This window comes from Trypanosoma brucei, chromosome 7, assembly GCF_000210295.1.
Source record: "Trypanosoma brucei gambiense DAL972 chromosome 7, complete sequence".
In the NCBI taxonomy this organism is placed as follows: Eukaryota; Euglenozoa; class Kinetoplastea; order Trypanosomatida; family Trypanosomatidae; genus Trypanosoma; species Trypanosoma brucei.
In genome coordinates this window covers 1,874,234-1,896,811 of record NC_026740.1, presented here as the reverse complement: position 1 = coordinate 1,896,811, position 22,578 = coordinate 1,874,234, and the positions used below count along the sequence as shown (strand labels likewise).

The following is a 22,578-nucleotide window of genomic DNA, read 5'->3' as shown; positions in this document are numbered from 1 at the left end:
GAAGGAAATATATATATATATATAAGAAAAAATATCAAGAAGGAAGAGCCAAGCAGAGAGTGCACGGCTTGACCGCGCTTGTCATGCCTGTCGTGAAGGGCGCGAAGGCAGCGACTGGGCGGCGTGTGACTGCAACCACCTCAACTAAAAAGGCCCCCATCGCCGGTAGCGGAAATAAAGAAGTGACGAGGGAGGCACCCGCATCTAAAGGTGGGAAAACTGTTGGGGATTTGCCATCAGGAGTTGAGAATTCCCGTCAGGTGGCAGGAGCGGGAGTGAATTTAGCCAAAGCGCCATCGCCAGGTGGTGGTGAAGTGCCCGGCACCGGCCTCAAGAAAGGCGCTGCAGCAGGTCGGAAAAAGGGGACGGAAACGACTTTACGTCCGGGATTGCGACCCACAAACCACAAAACTTCAACTAAAGCATGTGAGGAGGCCAAAGTGGGACGCGGCACCGATGATCCGTTAGCCCCACCAGAGCAGAAGAGGGAAATGAGGAATATCATCACCAATACTCCGAGTGAAGGCCGTGGAAGTGGCGCAGGATCTGAGCAAACGGTGGTGGGAAAAGACGGTTCAACTCAGCCGATCTCACGCTGCTCAACCATGGTGGAAGAATTGGATGGGACCTATACGGCAATAGAGCAGTTGCCTCCAATACCTCATGGGCGAGCAGGAGAAGCGGGTCCGGAGCCGACGAGTCATTTAGTTTCGGTAGGAGGCGGTAAAAATGAACGTACCAAAGGGTGTAGCGGAGTAGTGGCGTCATCTTCAGTGGTTTCAGCGGGATTAGTGGGGACAGGACCCCGTGCAAGGGATCAAAGAATGATGCGTCAAAAAGTAAAAAAGTTCCGCCTTTAAACTGTGCCGCCTCCGATAGTGATGATGATGATGATAATGATGACGATGATGATGAAGATGATGACGAAGATGATGACGAAGATGATGAAGATGATGACGAAGATGATGATGAGGAGGATGACGACGACGAGGAAGACGATGAGGAGGATGACGACGAAGAGGATGATGATGATGAGGATGATGACAATGAAGATGAAGAAGATGATGATGATGAGGAGGATGATGGTGATGATGATGGGGATGATGATTCGGACGTGTTTGATGGCGAGCACGGTCAAACTCACGGGAAAGCCAGAAATGCGAAGGCCGCAGAACTCAAGTGGATGAGGCGCCAGAAAGTTACCGTGAAGGTATCACGTGAAGGGGACCGTAATGTAAAAATTTTTTTCATCGGCCTATCTACGCGGTTCTCACAATTTCGGAGCAACATCAAGCGGCGGTTCGGCTATGAGAGAATGGGTGATTTTGATATTTATTGCATCAATGCTGCGGGTGATCACGTGGATATTGATGTTTCCAAAGACTTTAGGAATCTCGTCACGCAGTTCCTCAAGAGGTTAATGACAGAGGGAGGAAAAGAGGTCTGTGCAAATCAAACGGTACCGAAGCCAACGTGCGCCTCTGGCCGAGGCAGTCCAAGTGCGGCAGCGAGTCCACTCTCACGCCGATTTGTGGCGAGTGAGGCACGGGCAGGTAGTGCAGCTCTAACACGCACACCCGTAATAGCGCATGAATTTCAAACGAGCGTAGAGGATGGTAGTTGTAGCAACACGACGGTGCTTCGCCTTTACGTGCGTGATTCGCACAAGATCCGGCAGCGGGAGGAGCAGCGTCGGTTGTTGGGATCTCAGATTGGTTTGCCGGATACACGCAAGCAACTTATGCCGGAGCAATCTGCAACAGAGATGCCCATGCAGGTAGAGAAGCGGGATGAGCAGGATGTCATGTCGCCTAATCCTTCTTCAAGTCATGTAAACACCGATTGTCTCACCTCCACTTTTGGTACCGTCTCGACTCAACTTAACAGAACGTCAAGTACGTTAAATCATACACTTGTAATTACTGAGGACTCAGAGCTGCAGTGGAGTAAGGTGGGTGTACTGGGTAAAGGATCCTTTGGTTGCGTGTACGAGGGTATTTCCAACGATGGTAAAATATTTGCTGTGAAGGTGCAGGACATACCATTTTCTGAAGACACGGCGGAGCTTGAAGGTGTTTTGCGCGAGATTAATCTGATGCGTTCCTTGAAGCACCCCAACATCGTGGCGTACTACGGATGCCAGACGAAAGTTCAGGAAAGTGGTGCGCGCTGCTTGGAGATATTCCTTGAGCATTGTCACGGTGGTAGCTTGACACAGCTGCGACGGAAGTTTGAGCGAGCAAAGGAATCGTTTTCAATTTCCCTCGTGCGAACGTATACCAGACAGATACTTCAGGGTCTTTCCTATTTGCATAGTATGAAGGTTGTCCATCGCGATATTAAAAGCGACAACGTTCTTATTTCTTCCCAGGGTGAAGCAAAGCTCGCTGACTTTGGTTGTAGCAAGCGTATTGGCACAAGTGCCATGCAGGACTGTGGAAATACGGGTCCCGGTGGCCAAACATTTGTTGGAACCCCCTTTTTTATGGCACCAGAGGTTCTAAGTGGCAACGGCAATTACGGTGCCCCGGCAGATGTTTGGTCTGCGGGTTGTCTTGTGGTTGAGTTACTTGGGCGCCAGCCATGGTCCATTAGCGCTAACGCCAATGCTTTTCAAGTCATGTACCAAATTTCAAAGAGTACTTCCATGCCGACGGGAGTGCCGAAGAAATGCCCCAAAATGCTGTACGATTTCTTTTCAAGGTGTTTTGAGCGTGATGCACCAAAGCGTGCCACGGCAGCGGAACTGTTGGAACATGAATGGATCAAATGTCCGGAGTCTCAGCTGGAGGAAGTGCCACCAGACGATGAGTGAGCAAAGGTGTACATGAACGCGTATATATATATATATATATATATTTGTGCATGTTTTCCCTTTCCATTTTTTTTCTTTTTTTTGCATTCAGCGTAGCTAAAATACAAGTAGATACAGCAGAGAAGCGTGTTTCAGTGTATGTGTGTGTGTGTGTGTGCATGGGGAAGAGGAGCGAAAGTAAGTGCAGAAATGAGTGAGTTGTTGGATTTACTCCACGAATATATATATATATATATATATATATATATATATATACTTAAAAGAAGAAGAGGAGGGGGTTGTAGAAAAAATAAAAATAAAAAGGAAAGGAAAGGAAAAGAGGCTCACGGATCGTCGACAGTATGTTTTCTTCGCAGTTGAGGTGATATGTGGTAGCATAATGAACCTATTGGTGATTGCATATGTTTTCTTAGCTCTGCATGTTTGGCAGATTTGGTTACTCCATCATTCCACCTTTGATAAAATGAAGAAAATAAAAAAAAAAAGAAAGCACAAGTGGGGTAAAAAGAAGAAGAGAGAGAGGAAAAAAAATAAAAGAAAGACCCAATGAAACAACAACAATAACATCATCGATGGCTGCGAGTGCACGGGATGGGGGCGAAAAAAAAAAAGAAAGTCGAGTTTTTAACTTTGTCATACGTGCATTTTGCATTCACTGAATATAGTTGGTAGTATTTATATATATCTTTTATATCTTTTATATGCTTCTTCCTCTTCTTCTCTTTTTATTCCCGTTTTCTTTAGGCATATGTGAGGAGGCGTATTACAATTATAAGTATTTTTGTTTATTTCGCCGATGGACTCATTGCTCGACTTACAACGGGAGATGAGCAGTGAAGGAGGAGTGGGAGGATACGCTTTGATAATTAATTAAATTTTTTTTTTACGTTTTTACGTTTTTACGTTCTGCTGTTCCTTCTTTTTCTGCTTTATTTATATTCCTGTGTATATTTATCCTTTCCACTCCTTTTTTGTTTTTTTTTTTAGAGATCTGCTTCATCTTTTCTCTTTAGTCTTAAATGACCTCTTTTCTTCCACTTTTCGCCTCGATTTATTTAGTTTTGCCTTTTCCTCCTTTTCCTTTCTTTTCTTTTCTTTTCTTCTCCTTTTTTTTTTGCATTTGGTAGTTTTATTCTGTCGAATGGTATTTCTGGTGTGGGTATTCACTCATTCACTCATTTATTCATCCACATATAAACACAAATATATGTTTATATTTATATTTGGGGGTAGGTTTCTTTCTTTCTTTCTTTTTCTTTTGGGTGGGACCCAATTAAGGAGTGACGGGTGGTAAATGTTGATGTATAAAGGTGTTTGACAGTGGTAATGTCGTGGTGGAATTTTATTAGTTGAGGAAAAAAGAAAAGGGGAAAACCAAAAGGAGTGAATGATCAAAAAAAAAAAAAAGAGGAAAGATGGAAAAAAAAAGGAAAAAGAAAATAGAATAAATAAATAAAATGAAATAAGTGGCTAACCAAATAGGAGAAAGATTGAGGGAAGAAAGGAACCAGCTGCTTTGAGAAATAAAAAGAAAAAAGTGCACCCGTTCGTGTTTACATGTGCCGTACAACATCACTGTGTACAGGCGTGCATTTACTTTTTTATTTTTTTTTTGTGTTTTTTTTTTTTAAATCTTGTGTTTTGCATGTGTGTTTATGTGCTTGTATGTGCCTTTTTTTTCTCTCTCTCTCTCTCTCTCTTTTTTTTTTTTTTTCGTCTTCTCTCTCCCTGCTTTCCATCTCTATTTTTATTTTTTATTTTTAATTTTTTAAAAAAGACATAGCGCTGGTGATGCGTTTATATGAATTTGGAACATGGTGATGAAACCCTAAAGGATGATGTGAACGTCGCAAATGGCGGCCGCGCCCCTCATGTGTTTCTTTTTCTTTCTTTTTTTTTTTCCATCTTTCCTCTTTTTTTGTTTTAAGCGTTTCAGATGTTACAAATCTGTCGTTCAATCGGCCGTGTTCCTTTCGTCTTCCTCCCGTTTCTTCATGATTTATTTATTTGTTTTGTTTATTTGCGCTTTCGTCATTTTTTTCTCCTTTTTTTTCTTTTTTGGTTGTCTTTGTTTTATTTTGGCGTTTTGGTTGTTATAACTCTTTTCTATGCTCCTCTTTTTATTTTTTCTTGTCTTCGTGCATATGTTACGGCAACGAAATATATATATAAAAAGCGCAACGAAAAGAAACAAACAGATAAAACAAAATAAAGAATTAAGCACAAAAGGTAGTCGTATCACCTAAGCCAAAATTAAACGGAAACAACACAAAAAACGAAGAGAAAAAACTAAAAAGTATATATATATATAATAAAAGAAAAAATGTATATTTTGCATGTGGGATGCGTATTTCAACTGATTAGTCACGGGTTGAAGAGGTGTTGACAACTGTGGTGCCACATCATGCTTCAGGGTTAAGTAATGTTACGCTTCCTTTTTTTTTTTTAAAAATTTTTCTACTTCTTTTTCTTCCCTCTTTTATGGTAACAAATAGAAAAAAAATATATGAATTACGTTCACGTTTACGTTTATGTTTTCTTCCTTTTCTTTTCTTTTGTTCCTTTTTCTTTTTTCTTTTTTTGACTTCCTCCACCCTCATTTGGTGGCTGTTGTTTGATTCCGCCTAACGTGCCACCGGCACCTTTTTCCCACTCAAAAAAAAAAAAGAGAGAGGGAAAGTGAAAAATAAATAAATGATAGTCACAAAAGGAAGAGCAACTTATTGCTTCGTAGCGAAAACACTTCTATTCTTAATTTAATCCCTTTTTCTTCTTTCCTCTTTTCCTTCCCCCTTTTATAAATGTGTTCACCCGTCTATTCATTCATTTGTTCATTTTTTTGTTTGAAGCATGATTTTTCACTTTTTTTTTTAAATTACTTAGTTCTACCTCTACTTTTGTCTCTCTCTCTTTATTTCTTTTCTATTTGTGTTGTCGGTAATCTTCTGCTTGGGATTGTTTGCATTGCGGTGTGGCGTTGAGTTAACTTCGCACTCATAAGTAAATGCATGTAAGACGGAAACAACAAAAACAACAAAAACAACAAAAACAACAAAGCAATCGTAAAATAATAACAAAAATAATAATAATAAAGGAAAACATGTGCTTTGGTGGCGGGGTTGGGACAAAAAAAAAAAAAGGAAAGCCACCGTCCCGCCGACAAATGAGGGCTGAGAGATCCGAGGATACGCCCCCCCCCTCTCAGGCAAATATGCGGTTATCTTCCTTTTATTTTTCTCACTAAATTCCCATGAGCCGATTCCGTAACTTCTAATCCATATGCACGAATACACACACACACACACACACACACACACGCGTGGCAAAAAAAAAACAACAAACAAAAAGGAAGGGTTTATTTTTTGTTTTTGGTTCTTTCGCCTTGCTTCAACGCCTGCATACACTTTTTTTTTTGTTGTTGTTGGATTGATCGCTCACTTCTCATTTTCATCCTTTCGTTTGTCCACCTTTTTTTTTAAATTTTTTTCTTCTTCTGAAATTGAAGTCACTTCTTTGGACTTTGATCCATTTCAAGCTCCTGAGAGGCGCACCGCTGGGATTGAAGGTGAGGTGACAGGAGGAGTGGAAAAAGTTCCAAAAGAAGAAGAGGGACGGAAGCAAAAAAGCAAAGCAAAGGGGAGGGAAAGAAGAAAAGGGGAGAGGGAACGTAACAGCACACCCACACTCAAGTGCTGCGTACATCTTACCATTATTATTATTATTGTTGTTGTTGTCGTTGTCTTTGAGGGTGGCACTAACATAGCGAGCGAAGTAAACATAGAAAAGATAAGGGAGCGAAGGTTTATTTACGTGATAGAAGTCGTTTCCCTTCCTTAGCGATGACGCACGTTGTTGGAGATGGGGTTCTGGCGAGGCCGCCGTTTGCATTTCTTACGGTGTCGGTAATTATCGCCGCACTCGCCACACACGCATTTGTGGAGGCATCAGTTGAGGCGACGCCACATAACCTTTCTGAACTGAATGAGCAGTTGTTCAAATCGTCCGAGTTTCTCGTGCCGAATGTTTCATCTTCCCCATGTTCGGTACATCACGGCTGTCCACATGCCTCTATGGTGTGGGCCACAGGAACCTTCACGGCCCCTGACGTACTCACGCCGGCAAGCTTCCTTGTATCAGCCAACCTCACGCTTCAGTTGAATTTGTGTTGCGGTTATAAGTTCAACGGGCGGTTGCTACGGGAACAATCTCGCTACGATACTTTCCTGTACGATCTCTTGCGGTCCACGCCGTTTCATACCTTAACTCTTGGGGAGAAGCGGAGGATGTTTCCCCGTGATAGGGTTGTTATATTTGACACTCAGCGACAGCCGCCACACCGTTACGAAAGTTCACATGTGCCTTCCGCTGAGGAGATGCAGCGGGGTAATGATGGTGATGGTGACGTAATTGTGCTTGTGACCGGTGCTGTCGGGCCTGGCATTCGTCGCGTACCGCTCCAACAGCCGCCAACAACCACTGCGTTAAATCTCCCCCTTTCGGGTCTCCGTGGGGGCTTTGACATGCCTTTCGGTTCCCGTACTGGTAATAGTAGCGTTGGTAGTGGCAGTGCTGTCGATGGTGCTGTCGGTACATCCGCCGATATCCAGCTCAGGGTCTCTAACGTCGCAATAAAGTGCAAGTGCCCCCACACGCTGCTTGTAATGCCTGTGCTTCACGCTCGGCCAGACACACTACCACCAATATCTATAGTTGGGTTGGGATCGCACTGTGGTGTGGGACAAAAGCTCCGAAGCGTGACACCCGAAATGGATGTTAAAGGGAAGGTCCTTCGTCAGCCTGTTATACAATTAGCCAACGGTGGGTGGGCGGCGTCTCTCACTCTACAACCGGCACTGCTTCCAGCAACACTCGTGCATTGGATTATCACAGATACCACTGCAGTAACAGGGGCAGCCAATGCTGTACTTAATGTCTCCCTGTATACCGCACTAAGAGAGGAGGTGGAAGGCTCTGGAATGGTTCAACCACAGATAGCCACCAGCGGCTACTTCAGTGTCATACCGCACCATACTTACAACGTGATGGTAACAGTTTCTCGTGGCGCTGCCACGCAAACCTTAAGCGGCCTTTTCGTTTTACGGTTGCCTCTTACACTGGAAGGCAAAGCAGCGCAGTTTTCTAACGTTACACAACCTCACTTTGGCGTCGGCCGGCGCTTGCGTCTTTCACGCATCACGCGTGAAAGAGAAGAGCTGAAACAAGCGTTTGCCATGCTACCTGATGAAGGGCGCCCATCCCATACCGGGTATTGGATCCGTACACAAACCAGCGATGAGGTGCGTGGGAGCGATGGTTCACCACCCCATGTACCCCACAACCCATTCTCGGAAACGTTTGTTTGGTACCCGCTTACCGTTGGCCGCAACGTACTGTCGTACTACGTGCGTGACATGGACGAGGTGTGTGAGCCGGTGCTACTGGAGATGCAGGAGTTGTGGGCGGTCCAGGCACTGCTACTGGAGCCGGTCACTTCTCCAGTTACAGTTTGTGATGACAGGATTTCGCTAGAGGCGTTTGAGCTTAGAGGGCTGTTAGAGACGATGCGGTTTCGGCAGCGGATGCTTATACGTCTCGCGGGGGATTTGCCATGGGAAGATTTGGCCCGGTCGGGTGGTACACAGGAGGTTGTAGAGGGGCACTTTAAGTGCACTGAAAGCGGCGTTGGCCCCTGTCGGATCGCTACGGGAATGGGAGGCAGCCACTTCGGTGTATTGCAGATGTTGAAGCGGGGGGTAGCGGAGCTGATGTGGGTCGTGCGTGTTGAAGTGGATACTTCATATCTACAGCACATCGAGCAACTGCGGCAACGTCAGGGAAGTGATGTTGTTGATGATGACAATGATAATGAGGGACCATTTGGAGGCTTTCTCGATCCCTCGCTTTCACGTGTTATCTCTTCTGATGGGAGGCTCACAGTTATTGAGGTACGCTCGCCGTCGGTCCTCATTGTGCGCCGAATGTCTGCTTTGCCTAGAAGGGTTGACGTCAAACTACCGATGCATGAACGTCGGTTGACCGTTCGTCCTCCGCATCCTGTAATTGGTCAGCATGAGGAAAGCTTAGATGAGAGGGATAAAGACACAGATATACAGATTACGGGCCGGTGGGTTGTCAACCCTCCAATCAGCTTGATATCCGTCGACGAGACTTACGCCGCGGAACTGAACACATCCGCTGTACCCAACATTCGGCAAGTGCTACCAGAGGGGACGCTACAGTTCATAGCGGAGGATCCGGGAGAAGCGGTGCAGGATAAGTTACTAGCTGCCCCTTATACATCACGCTGTCCCCCACGCGTTGTAGAGTACATTGTTTCTCTCGTTGCCGTCCCTGCACCACCTGTCGCGCCAGAGTTCGTGCCGGTGTACACGGAGGACGGTTGTGTTGCGCTGTCACCGCCACGGGAACCACAGAAGGATGAGGAGGTTCGCTGGGACATCCGCCCCTGCCAAGAGGCCTCAGCTCCACCATATTTCTCCAAGGAAAAACAGAAAGTAGATTTGACGAAGGGGTATAATGGCTCGGCTGATGCTTTAGTGGTTGTATGTGGTGTCGAGGTGGACCGGTGGTGTGAAGCCATGTGGAGTGCACGCAATTTGGTGGGGAGTGTTACACAAACGTTTTCGCTGCGACGCTGTCAGCGACCACCACATCTGCTGTTTCATAAATTCAGCGGTGGGGATAGACGTGGTAGTGGGTCACCCATTGATACGCTTGCGTTGCCTTCTGTGGAGTGGCTGGATGGTGGTATCACAACAGTCGATGAGAGCCAACATACCGTTACTCGCAGTGGCGACAACAGTAACACCACTGACGAAACTATGGTGCATCACGAGGCACAACCGCGTTATTTCGCGCGTCGCGTCATCCCTATCGCAGGGTACGCTGCTGCGGTTCACTACACTTTCAACTATTCCGGTTCACAGGGAGATTACGAGGTGGATTTCGCTTACGAACACGATGCTGCCCATCAGCTGCACGTGACGGCAAGTCACTTTGAACGGGCAGGGCTTGCGGTAAGTGACGATAGAAGTGGGAAGAGTGACGAACCCAATACCTTCACCGATCCCGACGATAGCGCCGCTGCCACCACTGCTGGACCGTTGCTGCTTCGCCGTTTCGTCCGTCCACCCACTGTTGGTGTCAGTGGCTCGCACGAACACGGCTCCAATGGGAAGGATAACAATGAAGGTATATTTAGTGACGAAGCAGCGTACTGGGAGATGGAAAGACACCACCGCGATTACAACATTGATCGTGAATGTGATGCCCGTTTTTCACACAACAACTCGAAGGCAGGGCAATATATGCAGCTTCATGGGCTCAGTAACAGCTCGAACTACCCGTTTCAGTATAATGTACGACTGTCCTTAGCTGCCGTTGCCGCAGCGGCTGAGCTGCCTTCTCGGAAGGGCGCTGCTGCAGAGTTCGCGCGCCGTGGAATGTGTCTTTCGCGGCCCGGGAATATTTCGTTTCTTGCCCTCAACCCGCGTGGTTTGGTGGATGTGATTGGTGTGCGCGACATCGCGTTCTGCGAATCCACTTTTAACTTTTCTCGTCATCCGTGGCTCCACACAAAATACCACTACGACTTTACATGGACGTGTGAAAACGCTGCTACTGGGCGGTCCAGCACTGACAGCAATACTGCTGATGGCGTGATGGTGGTGGAGAAGCGCAGCCCAACGTTTTCAATTCTGTATCAAGGTTCAGCGGCTGCTACTCCGTGCAAACTCACAGTGTACAATGCACTAACCGAAACTTTGGAGTCCGAGACATTTATGCTAAAGCGTGTACATCCGGCGCCCGTAGCTTTGAACTTCAGTGTTTTGAGCGACAATTGGGCCCCTGGTAACTGCCCGATGCGGCGCTCTGGACGACAGAGTAATTCCTTTGGGTCCCAATCACGCACAACAGCAGGAAAAGAAGGTGGAGAACCGCTGGGTAAGCACCAAAGCTCGGCAGCCGGAATGAGAACACATTGGATTGTAGGGAAGCGTGCCGTTTTGCATGTTGACGCTCCAGCTGACGGCCGCACATCGCAGTGGCGGGCAGTTACTGTCGTGCCGGCGGAAACCACCTCAGTCGGTACGCAGCGGCTTTTGGATTCGATACAGATTATCCCGCTTCGTCAACCGCACCCCCGTGCGATCCTTCGCGGTGCCGGTGGTGCGACTGTCCTTCTGAATAACATTCGAGTTCCAGGAATGTACACGTTGTCTCACCAGCACCTTGATCCTGTCCATCCCAACGTGTGCCCCAACGTCACCGTCACCGAAACTTTGCATGTGACACACGCACGAGTGTTGGAGAATGAGTTGACTGTATGTGGGGACACGGCTGTACTCACCGCGGCCCCACTACCACAAGCCATTAATTGTAGCTTTACTACAAGGTGGGAAGTGGTGTCAGTGCAAACGGCGGACAACATTACGCTGACAGACGAGACGAACTTTAGTGGTATTAAGTTTGAGGATGTTAGCAGTCCCCACACTGTGGTGAAGGGGCTTCCGTTTGGTATTGTCACCGTACGCTGGTCCGTATATGCCAGCGCACGCACAACGGATGACGATGAACGAAGGCAGAAGGGTCAACCTGGTATTTTGGTGGATTATGACACGGTGCGGCTGCTGGTTTTAACAGAAAACCTTCGCACAACTCGCCTTGTGACATTGTCGAGTAGTGTTGAGATGCTCATCACGGGCTCAACATTAGGCTGGGTGCTCGTAGAGCCCGCTGACCGTAGGGCGTCGGCTTTACTGTCAGCTCGCGATCCAACCTTACGAGTCGGTCGCGTCTATAAAAATCAGACTACAAGCGGTATTGGTGGCGGAGGGAACAATAGTGGAAGGTCGGAAGGTGCACCGGAGGAGACAGCCTTATTCGTGGGGAATCTTCCGGTTGGCACCACCCATTTGCAGTATGAGCTTCACGCATCACCTCGGTTGTTTGGGGCTATGCTGAGGAAACGTTGCCCATTTGTACAACAGCGACTGCTGACAATTGAGCGTGTTTCTGCATTTCTCTCAGTGAATACCACACTAGATCACGAATGCGACGCGTACTCTGGACGCGGTCGCTTTTCTATCTGCCTTCATGCGGAAGGTATTAAACCAGCAAGCTCCTCTAATGCTGTAGCGGCCCAGGAGAAGCCCTCGTCGTCAAATTTGGGTGTGCACCTTGTCGCACCCGGTGACTTTGAGAATTCTATTAAGAGTAGTGCTGAGCGGCTTACGGCCAGTGGCTGCTCGTTACCATGGTGGGTTGCACGCACCACGCGCTGGTCCGACATCAAGGTTGATAACTCAAGACAGTGCATTTCCTTTACTGTCATAGCAACAGAACATCACTTGCAGTCGAAAGAGGTATCGCATCACCTTTTCCTCGCCCAGGAGCACCTCAGCATGTCACAACCATGCCATCACACTGGGGGGGATTTTGTACCGAGCGAAGTGATTGAGGGGGCTTCTACCTGGAGCGTTGGTGGATCGGCTGAGGACTCGTCATGGTTTCGCTTCCGCTCCCGTCCTGCTGCTGAGGCATCTGATGGGCTGTCAAAATTTTTGCCTTTTATGAACCCCTCCACCCTCGTGCGTGAGGATCGGGCAATGCGGCCATTGCTTGGTCAGCTGGGCGTTGCTGATATTGTTGCCTCCGAGTTGGATATTAGTGAAAGGACGTATATGCACTGGGAGAGGAGCAATGCGACAGACAGGGGGGCGGGAATGAAGAATGGTAGCAGGTCGGTGGACGTCGTCTTTCACTTGGACCGAAGTCAGCCAGGGCGCATGGCGAGTTTTCTTCACGCCACGTCTTCACATCCATATGCTGGTCAAAAGGGAGAAGGTAGTCACGATCACCATCAGGAGCGGGAGGTGATGGAGAGCTTCCTTGCCAAATGTGTCCGTGGTACACTGCGCGGGTCGGAGGTGCTTACGTATTGGACTGAGGTCAACCATCCTGACGGGGCCGCGGGGGGGACTGCCCCCGAGTGGGAAGAGTACGTTCGCCACGTGGGCGGCGCTGAGGTGACATGCGAACCACTTTTTGCTTCGCTCGAGCAGCTTCTTAGACTTCCTGATGATACGGAATCCACTCTGCGTTCTCGGCGTGCCAGCTTCGTTCCTTCGAAGGAACAGAAGTTTGTGTCTCAGGAGGTGGTCGAACAGCAACTAAAAGCGCTACGAGAGGAATTCCGTCTCACGCGTGAGGGTATTGACGTGACGGGGTTGCGACCAGAAGTGCAGCAGGCGCTCGCCCGCCGAAGAATAACAAAGAGTCAACTTGATGAGATCGAAAAAGCACGACGGGAAAAGGCTGAAAAAGATCGGCAGCATGCTCAGCAGCAACAACAACTGGTGCTCACTGCGGCAACTGCTGCCATGACAGCGGAGGAGCGCTTCGTGGCCGCTGCACGTTTGTACGAGGGCGTAACGGGTGAGGGTGTGTACGCCATCCGAGTTAAGTTACCTTACTACGCTTCATTCTCGGTTCCCCACAACTTATTTCTTCGGACGGCTCTACACAAGGATTTGATATGTGGAACAAACATTTCAGTCACATCCACTGCGCCCGCTTCGCTCGTGCTGTTTTCCCGTGTTGAGGTAATGGACGAACCGCCAGCGGTGGGGGCGTCGCCACCAGCGATTAAGCAGTGCGAGGTTGAGGGGCGAGTTCCGACCATTTTTATTAATGTAAGCGGCACAAGGTTCGTTAGTGGAGGCGCGTTTCCTCCGCAGAATGTTTTGTTAGAGGAGCTGCAGAATCCCGATGTCATAGAGGAGGGCGGTGGCCCAGAGGGCTCTACGGCAGGCGTGGGCCTCGCCTCTTGTTTGGCACAGATGCGTGCCGGGATGGATGTGAGCGTTGATTCTGCGACACGCAAGCATTTGCGGCTGCAGCTGTCTCCTTGCCCTTCGTTTCAGATGCTGAGTCCGATTGAGTACAACGAGCAGCAGGAAAGTGGGCAGCTGTTGAAGCGGCTTCAACTTCCCCGACTGCTCCGCATCACAATGCGTGATGCCCTTGTACAAGATAGTCACACCCAAGGGCGGACCACTATTTCGTTTGTGGTGGAGGTTAGACCTACGTTGGCGCTGCTGCACCTGCGATCACTACCCTCTCAAGGTGATTCCCTTCCGGTGGTTTGGGCGGCAACGGGAAGGAAACGCCCCCTGCTATTGTGTGAGGCTGATATGCGACGTAAAGGCGTGGAGCTCGGTGTTGAACTCATTGGGGACACTTGGAACGAACACGTGGGTGAAGATGAAGAGGGTGCTGCCAATCCGGGTGACTACGGTTACAGTTCTGATGATTACGATGCTGATGATGACAGTAATGCACCAATCGTCGAAGGATCGGGCGGAGGGGCTGTTGTTAATGCTGGGTCTTCGTTGAACACGAGACGTCGGCGACCGGGGCAAGGCGAGGGACGGAGCCGTGCGGGCGTTGGAAAGCGCAAGCGTTCTCCACATAGTGTGGCGTTACTGAACAGTTTCAGCATTGTGGAGCATCACAGTTTTGACAGTGTCCACCACCTGTTTCTGCAGCAAGGTGGCGTTTACCGTTCCCATTTTGTCAATTACTTTTTCTCTGAGGTTCTTAAGGACCCCGGGAACGGACAACAACAGCGGCTCATCTATCGCTACAATGACACATTCATCGGTGTACGCATTACTTCTGAGCGACACATGCAGAAGGATACATTGAGCAGCGGAGCGCATGACAAGTATTACATGGGTGCTTCGCTTGTAGTGGACGATGGTACCAACTTGCTTCCCCCAATTCGTCCCTTCAGTACTATTGAGGAGATTCTCTTCGCTGTTCCTGGCATAGCCACAGAGTGCCAAGGCTGTCTACTTGCCGACAGCACATTCTTTGTTGCGGGTGATCTCACTGGTCTGTGGTCGTCGCCATCCATGCTACAAACACGGTATTTGCAGTCGTCACAGCCTGCTAGGTCTACGTTCTCTGCCCCGCTTCGGATCCCATTCTATGACGCGGTGGTTGTGCCTCGTGAGTGGCGCTTCACGACCATGTGCCCTACCGCTGCTTTAGTGGCTCTCCGCTCCCTATGGCATAGTTGGAATAACCAGGGCGTTCAACCCTTCTTGGTTATGGAGCTGGTGGTGTATAGTTTGCGTGATATGCTTGGTGGGGAGGTACCGCTCGCGCGTCGGCCTGCCGCCATACTCACCAGCGTTTCCGTGCCTTTAGGGCATCTGCTGAAGCAAACGCATGTTAAAACGGCACAGGGGGAGGAGATGATACCGGAGATTATGTTTAACGTTAACGCGTCTGCGGCGGATCGGGCTTACGCGATGATGGCGGCCGATTTTGTTCGTTACGGCCGGGCGCACGTACATAGCGTGCACGATTACGTACGTGATGAGCCCCAAAGCGGCGGAGCGCTCGCAGTGAATGGTTCCGTGTTCCTGAAAGTATGTGTTCCTGCCATTCCACACTCGTCAACGAGGGGAGATGGGACCCCTTCGCAGGTAAACCTCGACCCGCAGTGTTCCGTAGTCAGTTTTACTCACAGCCTTCTTCTTATGGAAGAGCCGTATGCTGGGGCTCCGTACGCGAGTTGGTATCGAATCTTGTGGGGGCTCATATATTACCCACTGCTTCTTTTACATCATGTGGTTACAGCTGTTGTGGGCTACGCTGCGCTTCAGCAATTGCCAGTGAGACGTTTGCTCCTTCTCCGCAGTCCGCAGGACCTTCATACGGCAAGCATAGGACTAACTACCATGTTGTTTGTGGCTTTACTGTTCTTGTGCCCGTTAGTGGAATGGCTCTGGGTGTCATTGGTTCTCTCGTTGTGGGCATTTGTGCTGTATCATGAGCGGCGGTTGGCAACTGCCATTGTAATGATTATACACGGGCTTCTGTGGACCTTCATTTTGTAGTTACGTTGACTCAATATTGTTGGGTGATTGCGTAGGTGGCCTAGTTTGAGTGCTTTCGTCTTTGCAGGTTAGGCAGATTCCGGCAACGAAGGACTGAAAGGGGAAGTACCAAAGGGAAAAGGTGACGTTAACGTTAAGTGTGTGGTGGAGCGCTTTGGAATGGGGCTGTATGTTTGTGTGAGTGTGCACTTGCCACATCTACTCTTTGTCTGGTTGTTTTCACTCTCTCGGTTGTAGGGTGGCCGGAGGCGGAATGTAACATTTACTTATATATTTATATATACACACCTCTCTCTCTCTCTCACACACACACACTCTTCCTGCTTTTAAGTTGTGCGCCACGATAATGTCTGCGAGTAATAAGTGTGCGCATGTTGGTGTGTACGCAAGTGTACACTAATGTTTGTGCCCAACGAACATTTTTTTTCGTCGATGGGAAGGCGTGAGGTGGGGTGTAGCGCTTGTGCGTGTGTTCTTTTTGTTGGCGGTGACGTCGCTAAGAGTGAAGCACACCCATTTATTTTGAGGTTATAATTTTACTGCCGAAGGTTGCACACATGTCCGTCATCCACTTAAAGTTCTTCTCCCACTTGTGAGCAAGGTTCACATGTGTGTGCGTATGCGAAGCACGTCGAACAAAAATACATCGCCCTCTGCCGTTGATTCTTTCCCCACCTTTAACTGATTTTTCCTCCAAAAAGATTTTTTTAAAAAAAGGGCAGTGAGACGCGCTGCTAGTAGCAAAGTGGAGGCGTAATTTTTTTTTTTTTTTAGAGCCCCAACGAGCACGCTTCTTAGCTCTACACTTGAGTACAAGGGTCATTCACACAAGCTTCTATTACGTGTCTCCGCAGCTCGTTTAAACGGGGAGTTGACTGACACGTTAAAACGAAGGAAAGGAAGTGACGAGAAGGAAAAAAAAAAAGAAGAAACCGTGTGAAGAAATTTCCCTTCGTGCGCTTAGTTACTTAATCAAAGGCGCCACCGTGTAATTAAAACCACCGACCACAAGTAAAATTGTCCGTACACATTATTTTATTATCTATTTACTCATAAGTTTATACATTCCATGTGGCGCGTGGCATTACGGCGCCCTCGCGTCGCCATGCCATGTGGGTGTATTGGTCATATTTACCGTAGAGGCAGCGGAGTTCCGTACGGCAGCGTCCCTGCTGATATTGAGAGCTCCCGCCATAGTCGTAAACCACGCGAGGAGGATGTGTTGAAAAATATATCAGGCAGATCGGGTTCGGATCAGGCGAATGAAGAGACACCCGCGTATGAGGCGGAGGGTTATGACCCGTGGCGGGTACTTGGCTTGAAGCCCGGGGCTTCCACTCATATGGTACGGTTGCGTTACCATGAGCTTATGCGTGAGGTCCACCCCGATCTGGAGCCAAATCGTGTCGGCGACATATCGAGGTTGAATCAGATCAATAAAGCATACGAAATCATTACAAAGAGCCCCACCCTAGACCGTCGCTATCGTAACTTAGTAAGTGACACGCAATATTTTTACTACAAGTTTCTTCCCGAATGGATGGCACGGAATGTCGATGAGATGCCTCGATACTGGAGTTGGGTCCGGTGGCGTACTCCTGGTGCGTTTCAGGTGTTTCTGCTTTGCTGTGGTTGCTACATGGTGGGGCGCTTTTACGCTGCCTTCCCAGTGCTCACAACAGCGTTCCTGCTTTCCCTCTCATTCGATATTCTGTTTCATACAATGACTGCACCGGCGACATGCTCTATGCTGTTTTTGTACGCCATTATGTCATCACAGAGCTATGATATGGCTTGGCTGACGAGCCCCAAATCCTTCCTCAAACGTGAGTTAAGTTATTAGTTGACAAAAGTAATGCGTCATTTGTCTGGTACACATATGTTTTCTTCTATACCTTCGTGTAATGACAAACACGTTGATGCTCGGGCAGATGCCTAAGTGCGGGCACACACACACGTACGTGAAGATACGTCTTGTTTGTGTGGTCTTGGGTATGGTTCATACACTGCGCAGCGTTTGTCTAATAACACTTTTCCGCTAGTCTTTGTTTTCTTAAAAAAAAAAAAAGAAGTTTATTTTTCTCTGTTATTTCTTTAGCGAAGGTTAGGAAGCGTGTCTTCACGCCCCCTAACCCTGCTTTTGCACTTAACATGTTGGTGGGGTTCTTTACTGTGAGCCTCTTGTTGAATGCTTTTGCATACCCATGTTCGTTCGTTTTTTTTTTTTGGTCGTCTGTCGTTTACCGCTCTGGTTACTACTGCTGCCCGTTTTCTCTCTATTCTTTCCCTTTTGTGCTTAAACACCCACACACACTTGTACATGTCCCCCCATTTCCCGTAACACAATGTTGCAATCAGTAATTCCTACTGGCTTCAGAGTGCGCTGGTGGAAGAAAAGGTCGCAAAGAGAAGTGTGAGGGAGAGAAGGTCAAGAATCCCCGCCCTTTCCCCCAGAGGGAGAGAAAAAGAAAAAGAAAAAGAAACTACCCCCCGTTAACAGCAGCAAGCGGGAAAAGAAATAATAGGGTCTTTTAGGCCGCGGCGCCAGTAGCATCTCTTTTTTTGGTTGCTTTCATTTTTGTTATTGTTGCTGCCGCTTTTTTTTTTGTTTCGCTTTTTTCCATAGGCATGTCGTACAACGCGTCCACTACCCCACCATTCGTAGTGTTCCAGAAGCCCATATTCCGCTTCAAAACGCATGGGGGTCCTGTCGGTGTTCGCGAAGGCAAAACCAGTGCCAGCGGTACAGCTGCTAATGGCTGTAAGAATGGCGGTAGCGTGGAGGGGGCCCCTAACATTGTTGCATCGCGAATATACATTGATGAGGTAGCAAATGACGTCGTCATTTTCAGTGATAATTCTCGCGAGGTGTGCTTTTACCAGTTATTGTTGCATGAGGAGGAGGAGGAGGGGGCGGCGGATCGGATAGAAACCTCACTTGACCAACCCGGGGACCAGAAACATCAACAGAAGCGGTTTACAGAGGAGGAGAAGTGGCTGCGGCACCACCCCATGCTGTGCGGTGACGCCGTTTCATTCAGAATTGTGCCCAAGAGCAGCGATGACCAGTCAGTAATTCACCACGCCAAGCGCTGCCCCATTCCCGTGTGCAGTAATGCTACGGGCCCGGCTCATCTCATTGCGGTTAGTTTAAACACTGATGCTGTTTTCTTCTTTCTTTGCCACCTGCAAATGCAGGGGGAGAACAAGTGGGAAAACAGCCTCATAGCAACCTATCAGTGTAAACCGCGAAACCTGCGGTTCCGCAAAGGTTTTTACCCCGTCTGTGCATTTTATTGGGTGGAAAATGTGTGGGGGGACAGAGGAGATAATGGAAGTCAGGCGCCATATCGGGGTTTGCTGCTTACGCCGTTTACGGCGAGTGACCCGCACCGGCAGCAGCGGTGTGCTACAAAAAGCAGTGAGTCCGCCACTCCTTCGACCCGCCGGATCCTTTGCATCACGTCAATTAGCATAGATCTTCTTGGGATACCGTACGGTGCTAAGAGTGTTGAAAACAAAGATGGCTGGGTGCTTTTATGCCGCTACACGACGCACACAGACTACTGGCACTACTGTCCAGCAGCTATGGCTATACTGTCAATTAATATGCTGAAACCGTGGCACGTAAAGGTGTTTGAGCTTCAGGGAGAACAGGGGCTTCGTAGGCTGCCGTCATTAAGGCTGGAGGAGAACTTTCTGGCGGCTGAAGGGGAGTGGGAGACGACGGCCTCTTCACTACTCCCCGCTGCCGCATGTATGAACACACCTCCTGTGCGATATCCTGTTGTTCTGCTTGCGCTGTACCAACAGCTGTTTGTCTGTAGCCTTTCACGGAGGAGTGGCGGCGTTACATTGTTTCGCTACGTTCCTTCTGCGGATGATGGAAAGAGCGGGGGTGTTAGTTCTTTCACTATGCACGCAGTGTTGCGCACTGACTTCCAACTGCATATGCGTCGAGAGCCGATCGCACTTCAGGTGATCGATAATCTTGTTGTTTTGCATGCCCCGCGTTTGGGCGTATCGACAGCATTTGACATTCTTCACTGCGAGGAGGATTGGGAAGAGGATGCCAACCATGACTGTTCATGGCATACCAACGGTTCTGGTGCACGAGGCTCAGTTGGGGAATCTGAAATGCAGCGTCGCTCAGGGGTTATCTCGTCGGATACGATAAGTTCAGGAGAGGGGAATAACCAAGCGGGGCGCAGGATGTTCACGCAGTCCTCGTGGTTTTCATGGCTGGCGAACAGAGTTCGGAATAGCTGCGTGAGAAAAGGCCGTATTTGCATGTGTGACGATGCTTCCGGGGCAGAAGTGGCGGTTCCTGTTATGCAACCGCTGCTTAGTGCGGCACTATCACTGCACCCAGGGGAACGCGTGGACAAGTTCAATCCCATTTCGTGTGAAGATAATGAGATTTACAACCTCGATTTTATCTCTGGTGCACTGCCGTTGTTGCTCAACCGCCGCAGTGGTGCCGTGTGCCTCGTTGGTGTTAATCCCTTTGCATTAGCTGCTGTGATGTCGCAGCCCTGTCAGCGTGTGCAGTTTTATCTTAATCGTATGTACTGTGCTGGAAAGGCTGTTCACTCCCTTGTGTACGATATGCTTTTGAGGCGGAAACACCTTTCTGCTGTGGGCCGTACTTTCGAGTTAATTACAGCTCACCATGCGGCTCATCACCACTTGCGGGCACCATGCGGCATAAAGGGTCCGCGAACCTCAACCAGCACGTTGCATGAGGCCACTGTACGTGGAACACCGGGGAGGGATACATATTCTCTGATGCCCCAGCAGGAGTTCAGCCGTACGGCTTTACTTACGGGTAATCTTACCGCGCTCTGCCATTGGCTTCCGGAGGAGGATACGGATGGACCGTTGCCGTATTGCCCACCGTGGCGCTGCAGGAGTTCTCTGACGATACAGGACATCCTTGCGGCATGTACATCGTCTCATGCCTCGACCCATCGTCGTGATGTTTCACTACTTGAAGAAAGCGTTGGTCAGGTTGGACTAGAGCGTGACGTGTTTACTCCTTTGGTTGACGCTGCGATGCGTCACATGAGAGAGGGTACACAAACGTACGCAGGGGATGCGATGGATGCGGGGTCGCTTGCGTCGACCAGCGGTTCGGCTTCCGCGCACTTGTGTTTCTGCCGGTACCTCTTTTACGCCCTACTGGAATATGCTCGTTGTGTGGTGGGCACCGGTGTTACACTGATAGGTGGACTTCAGCAGGACCTCATGCGCCTTTTCCCATACGTCGCCGATGGTTGTGGTCCTCTGAGGCATTTCCTGCGGTCTACCGTCATAACAGATCAATTACCCATGGCTCTTCTCTTCCTGGATATGGGTGAGGAGTGGTGGCAGATGGGCATGGATACGTTAGTGAGGCTCCGTGCCGATGATAAGATTGTGGAGGTGCTGTTACAGGAAAAACGGCTTGTGGAGGCAGCGAAATATCTCTACTCTGTTGTGAGTCATTCTCAGCAGGGACTCGGACCTACGGAGCGTCTCATTCATGCGCGACTGATGGGAGACATTTTCCGGTCATCTCTGAAGATAGTAGAGGAAGAAGAGGAAGAATCTACTTTGCGCATCAATGGCACTAACCCTCACGCGAAGGACGGGCAATGTGGTGGTGGTAACGGTAATGTTGTTGCAGGTAGGGGGAGAAGGGGCCGAAAAGCAATAGAATTCATGGCAGTGTATGAGATCATCATCGGCTGCTTGCTTCGCCAGCCACATTTCGACGAGGCAGTGCCTCAGCAATTAGTTCCCGCGACAGCGAAGTATCGACAGTTGTTAGCAGAAGGGGGTGTCAATGCGGTATGAGAACCAATATACGCTTCAGCCTCGGTGCCACATTTGTTTAGACACGTATGGTACTGCTTTTCTTTTTGTTCGTCTTGAATGCGTCTCGTTTTTTTACATGATTGTTCACTGTTGATGCTTCGGCATTTTTTTTTTTGCCTGCCAAAATCGCGGTGTTCCATGTTCATGCGATGGCTTTATTGTTTTTATTATTACGGAGGCTGTTTACATGGAATTCGTTCGTCCTTTTTTTTTGTTATCCCTCTTCAAGTTTTCGGGCATTCCGTGTTTCTCTTCCCGACGGGTTCCCTGTTTTTTTTTTTTCGTTGTATTATTATGGTTGTTGCTGTTGTCATTCTTTCCATTAAATGTTACTTTGCTTGTTGCTGATAGTGCGGTTACCGCACTTTACTCTCTCTTCCCACGGGCTTACCAAACCTTTTCGAGAAATGCAGCACCAAGGCAAAAGGAAAAGTGTTCCCTTTTCGTGTTTTTTTTTGTGTTTACGTTACTTTTTGCCGCGATTGGGAAGTGTACTTGCCTGCCTTTTGTTGTTGTGTGTGTGTGTGCATGAGGAAATGGGAGGAAAGACCACCGTGTGCGGGGGAATGGTCGTAACTGTTTTTTTCTTTTAAATGGACGACTGATAATGATGATGGTTTGGGGCTTCGTAAGTGCTTGCCTTGCGGCGCATCACTGTGAGGGTGTGGAGGAAAGGAAGGGGGGAAATATGGCAGGTTCTTGCGGCGTGCGCAAATGGGCGCTGTTGTTTCGTTGGGTCGGTGATGGCGCTAGCGGGAGGAGGGGGTGGGGGAGGGAGGGGGGAAGTGCGTGCGTGTGCGAATAATTTTATGTTGATTGCCAGTGCTCATAGATTCTACCTCTATTGGCCCTCCAACCAGGGGCCTATTGAGCAATGGTAGTTGGTGTTCTTTGCTGCTTGATTCACCTTTTTTTTTTTTCCTTCTCTGTTTTTTTCCTCCTCCCTTTCACCTGCATGTCGTGGGTTGTAAA

At 48.7% G+C, this 22,578-nt stretch overlaps 7 protein-coding genes across 7 annotated transcripts; 6 read left to right on the top strand and 1 right to left on the bottom strand.

The window, feature by feature from the left end:
• Positions 1–83: 83 nt before the first annotated feature.
• On the top strand, positions 84–2,815 carry TbgDal_VII7790 (protein kinase, putative; the record flags this gene model as incomplete). Its single annotated transcript, XM_011776879.1, is given in 2 exon segments — positions 84–857; positions 857–2,815. Coding segments are annotated over 2 exon segments (2,733 nt in total).
• A 3,279-nt stretch (positions 2,816–6,094) lies between these two features.
• Positions 6,095–6,652, top strand: TbgDal_VII7785 (hypothetical protein, unlikely; the record flags this gene model as incomplete). Its single annotated transcript, XM_011776878.1, has 1 exon — positions 6,095–6,652. One exon carries the CDS (start codon positions 6,095–6,097, stop codon positions 6,650–6,652), a length of 558 nt encoding a protein of 185 aa, XP_011775180.1.
• Positions 6,653–6,654: 2 nt separating this feature from the next.
• On the top strand, positions 6,655–15,747 carry TbgDal_VII7780 (hypothetical protein, conserved; the record flags this gene model as incomplete). Its single annotated transcript, XM_011776877.1, has 1 exon — positions 6,655–15,747. One exon carries the CDS (start codon positions 6,655–6,657, stop codon positions 15,745–15,747), a length of 9,093 nt encoding a protein of 3,030 aa, XP_011775179.1.
• Positions 15,748–16,264: 517 nt separating this feature from the next.
• TbgDal_VII7770 (hypothetical protein, unlikely) lies at positions 16,265–16,570 on the bottom strand (the record flags this gene model as incomplete). The annotated part of the gene is made up of 1 exon (XM_011776876.1): positions 16,265–16,570. One exon carries the CDS (start codon positions 16,568–16,570, stop codon positions 16,265–16,267), a length of 306 nt encoding a protein of 101 aa, XP_011775178.1.
• A 246-nt stretch (positions 16,571–16,816) lies between these two features.
• Positions 16,817–17,590, top strand: TbgDal_VII7760 (chaperone protein DNAj, putative; the record flags this gene model as incomplete). The annotated part of the gene is made up of 1 exon (XM_011776875.1): positions 16,817–17,590. The coding sequence occupies one exon, from the start codon at positions 16,817–16,819 to the stop codon at positions 17,588–17,590; it is 774 nt and encodes a 257-aa protein (XP_011775177.1).
• Positions 17,591–18,375: 785 nt separating this feature from the next.
• Positions 18,376–21,585, top strand: TbgDal_VII7750 (hypothetical protein, conserved; the record flags this gene model as incomplete). Its single annotated transcript, XM_011776874.1, has 1 exon — positions 18,376–21,585. One exon carries the CDS (start codon positions 18,376–18,378, stop codon positions 21,583–21,585), a length of 3,210 nt encoding a protein of 1,069 aa, XP_011775176.1.
• Positions 21,586–21,793: 208 nt separating this feature from the next.
• Positions 21,794–22,138, top strand: TbgDal_VII7740 (hypothetical protein, unlikely; the record flags this gene model as incomplete). The annotated part of the gene is made up of 1 exon (XM_011776873.1): positions 21,794–22,138. One exon carries the CDS (start codon positions 21,794–21,796, stop codon positions 22,136–22,138), a length of 345 nt encoding a protein of 114 aa, XP_011775175.1.
• Positions 22,139–22,578: the final 440 nt, after the last annotated feature.